General features: G+C 38.0%; 1 protein-coding gene across 1 annotated transcript in view; it reads left to right on the top strand.

Moving 5' to 3' along the window:
• Positions 1-344: 344 nt before the first annotated feature.
• Positions 345-3,739, top strand: part of LANCL3 (LanC like 3) — a gene marked incomplete at its 5' end in the record, with an annotated part of 15,938 nt that continues 12,543 nt past the window's right edge. The window contains 1 exon segment of the mRNA XM_006779565.2: positions 345-468. Coding sequence (XP_006779628.1) covers positions 345-468 — 124 coding nt within the window.

Raw genomic sequence — 3,739 nt, 5'->3', positions numbered from 1 at the left:
TCTGTCATACAACAGCTTATCATAGAATTGTGGCTTTATGAACACTGTCTAAATGACACAAATTGAAGGCCCATTGTCTGGACCAGACCTGCACCATGCACCAGGAGTAAAAGCACAATCGATTAGGACCAGTATTTGTTCTTTTCTGAGCAAATTTTCTGAAGAGGGTAGATAAATGACAAGGAGAGAATCAGTGGTTAAAAAAAAGTTATGATTGGCAAAGCTTATATTCACCTAGGAAAAGATATTTGGGGGATATGTTCATTGATTCTTAAGCAAGAGAATCCAGTGTCTAAGGAAAAAAGATCCTGATTTGACTTTTGCTTCTTGATTTCCTTACACAGGTGCTGACTCCAGCACAGATCAAATCAATTTGCCAAGCAATTCTTGACTCCAGAAAGCAATATGCCATGAAAAGGAAGAAACCATTCCCTCTGATGTGTTCTTACTATGGATCTGAATACTTGGGTGAGTCAAGGTGCTGGCAAAAGATGGAGTCTCTAATATCAGCATTGACTAAATACTGGAAGATCTGTTTTTGAGATAGCTCATCATTACTCATTTAAGTAGAAGTATATTAAAATGTCATTAAAAACAAATAGTGATCAATTTAATATTTGTTTCCACAGTCTACCTGATGCAAACATAGCTATTTTAACAACTGCTTTCCTTATTCTAGATTGTGAGTTCATTGGCCTAAGTTTGCTGAGTTTGTGAATAGTTCACACACCTATTGCAAATAGTGCCTCTGCACAGGGAAATAGGATTCAGCCATTAACATTCTCAAGTTTTAATATTAGTTGATTAATAAAAGACTGAAAAACAATGGTGACTTTTGAGCTATGGGGCATGTAACTGAAAATTAGTTACTCCTGAGCATGACTTGGAAGGCTCTTTGTAGACCACCTGTCTACTTCTCCAAACTCAGACTTTATCTCTCCCCTTTGCTGGTTCTGTCCAGCATAATCTACTATAAGCAAAATGTTCTCATGTCTTAACATTTGTGCCTGCTTCTTTTGCCTAGAATGTCTGACTTCCTCTAACGCCTTCATCTATTTGTAATACTTATACCCAGACTTCAAGACTCTACTCAAACATCATTAGATCTGTTGAGAAACTTTGTGCTTCAGGGAAATGGGTTTATTGAACCCTCTCTAGAGAAATGTTCACCAGTTCAGGTTTTACTCTGAAACAAAATTGGCTCGTATCACATTACCCTGCCACATTTCTATTGGAGCTCTTATCACATTAGACTGTATAATTAGTGGCTTACCTGTCCAACTGCCTTAATGGGCTCTGTGCACCTACAGGATAAGGCCTTTCACTTATCTTTTTGATCTCTGGACCTTTACCAAGAGCTTGTACAAAATGAGGGTACCCAAATGAATGAACAAATGACTGATAAACAATGAGCTTATAGATCAGCAGTTCTCTGGGAATTTTCTAAAAGAATTTTTAAGTTCCTGTCTAACTTTCTTTAGAATCAGACCTTGAGACAAGATGTAAATGATTTAATTGGGAAGTGATCAGAGAAACTGTTGGTAGAAGAATGAGGCAGTAAGACAGGGTAGACAAATAAGTTAAGTGAATATGTAGTAATGAGCAATTGTGGCTAACTGAGGCTCAGTGCCACTGGGGATTCTTAGAGATTTTATAGAACATGCATCAGAATTGTCCCAGCCAAAGCTGGGGTATTCATCCACCAACTCCCTACTTTGATCAATAAAGAAGGGATTTGGTCTGTTTTGTTCACTGATCTATATTCATTCAGCCACTAAACAATATCTGGCACATAGTAGCAATTCAGATAATAATGAGTATGAGACCTGGGCTGCCATGGCAATTAATTATTATGTTTTTAATGAATAATAAATGAATGAATGAATGAATGTTTAAGATACCAAGAACAAATTATTTTCAAGCACTTTAAGAGCATTTTCATAAAAGCTATCAATATGTTAATTACAATTTAAAAAATATTTTCTCTAAAATGGGTTGATTACTAAACTTTTGATTTATTTATTTATTTATTTATTTATTTATTTATTTATTATTTTGTTAATAGTCATCTAAGGATATTTTCCCATTGATTTTTAGAGAGAGTGGAAGGGAGGGAGAGAGACAGAGAGAGAAATATGTATGTGAGAGAGACACATAAATTGGTTGCAGAGCCAGAGATCAAGCCTACAACCAAGGAAAGTGTCCTGGACTGGAATCGGACCCAGGAATCCTCAGTCCTCGGGCAACACTCTATCCACAGTCCAAACCAGGTAAGGCTGAGCTGTTTTTTTAAAGGATAAATAATACATATTTTAGGCTTTTCGGGCCCTATGGTCTCTTTCACAAATACAACTCCGCCATTGTAGCACAAAAGTTGCCATGGAGAATAGATCAATGAATGAGCATGGTGTGTTTCAATAAAACTTTACTTGAGCAATGAAAACTAAAGAGAAAATAAACAAATGGGGCTACATGAAAATAATAAGCTATGCACAGCAAAAGAAACCATGTTTCCCGCATATAATGTGTTAAAATGCAAAAGGTTAAAGACAAAGAGAGACTCTTAAAAAGAAGCAAGAGAAAAGCAGTTAGTTACCTACAAGGGAGCTCTCATAAGAGTGTCAGGTGATTTCTCAACAGAAACTTTTCAGGCTGGAAGAGAGTGGCAAGAAATATTCAAAGTGATGAATAGCAAGAACCTGCAACCAAGATTACTTTATCCAGCAAAGCTATCATTCAGAATAGAAGGTCAGATAAAGAGCTTCAGGGATAAGAAAAAGCTAAAGGAGTTCATCACCACCAAACCAGCATTATATGAAATGCTGAAAGGAATTCTTTAAGAAGAGGAAGAAGAAAAAGGAACTCTCACCATTTACCACGCCATGGATGGAACGATAAATACCACATGAACTCACTCATTTGTGGAATATAAGGAACAACATAAACTGATGAACAAGGACTGATCCAGAGATGGAGAGGCATTGATTGGACTGTCGGGCTTTGGAGGGAGGGTAAGGGAGGGTGGGGGTAAGGGGGAAAGATCAACCAAAGGACTTATATACGAGCATATAGGCCTAACCAATGGACATGGACAACAGGGGGGTGAGGGCATGAGTGGGGGCAATAGGGGGTAACATGGGGATAAGGACACATATGTAATAACTTAATCAATAAAAAAATTAAAAAATTAAAAAATAAAACTTTATTTACAGCTCTAGTCAGTTTGCTCAGTGGTTAGAGCATTGGCCCTTGGACTGAAGAAGGGTCATGGGTTTGATTCTGGTCATGGGCCATACCTTTGTTGCAGACTCGATCCCTGACCTCAGTCCGGGCATGTTTGGAAGGCAGCCTATCGATGTGTCTCTCTCACATCGATGTTTCTCTCTGTCTCTACCCTTCCCTTCTACTCTCTCTAAAATGAAATGGAAAAATATATCTTTGGGTGAATATTAATTTTTAAAAAGTTAAAAAATAACTTTATTTACAAAAACAGGCAGTGAGCCAGATTCGGCCTACAAGCTATAGTTTGCTGAGCCCTGCTTTAACACATGTTTTATCAGAAACCTAGTTTTTTGACAACTCAACTATTATATCACTATGTGTGCTTGGAAGTAATTTGCCATTCTTTTTATTTTTACTACTAGAGGCCTGGTGCACGGATTTGTGCACCGGTGGGGTCCCCTAGGTCTGGCCGGGGATCAGGGCCGATCTTTGGGGCAACTGGTGGGCTGATGGGGGG

Source organism: Myotis davidii, unplaced genomic scaffold (genome assembly GCF_000327345.1).
Source record: "Myotis davidii unplaced genomic scaffold, ASM32734v1 scaffold1365, whole genome shotgun sequence".
NCBI lineage: Eukaryota > Metazoa > Chordata > Mammalia > Chiroptera > Vespertilionidae > Myotis > Myotis davidii.
This window is presented reverse-complemented; position numbering and strand designations above follow the sequence as displayed.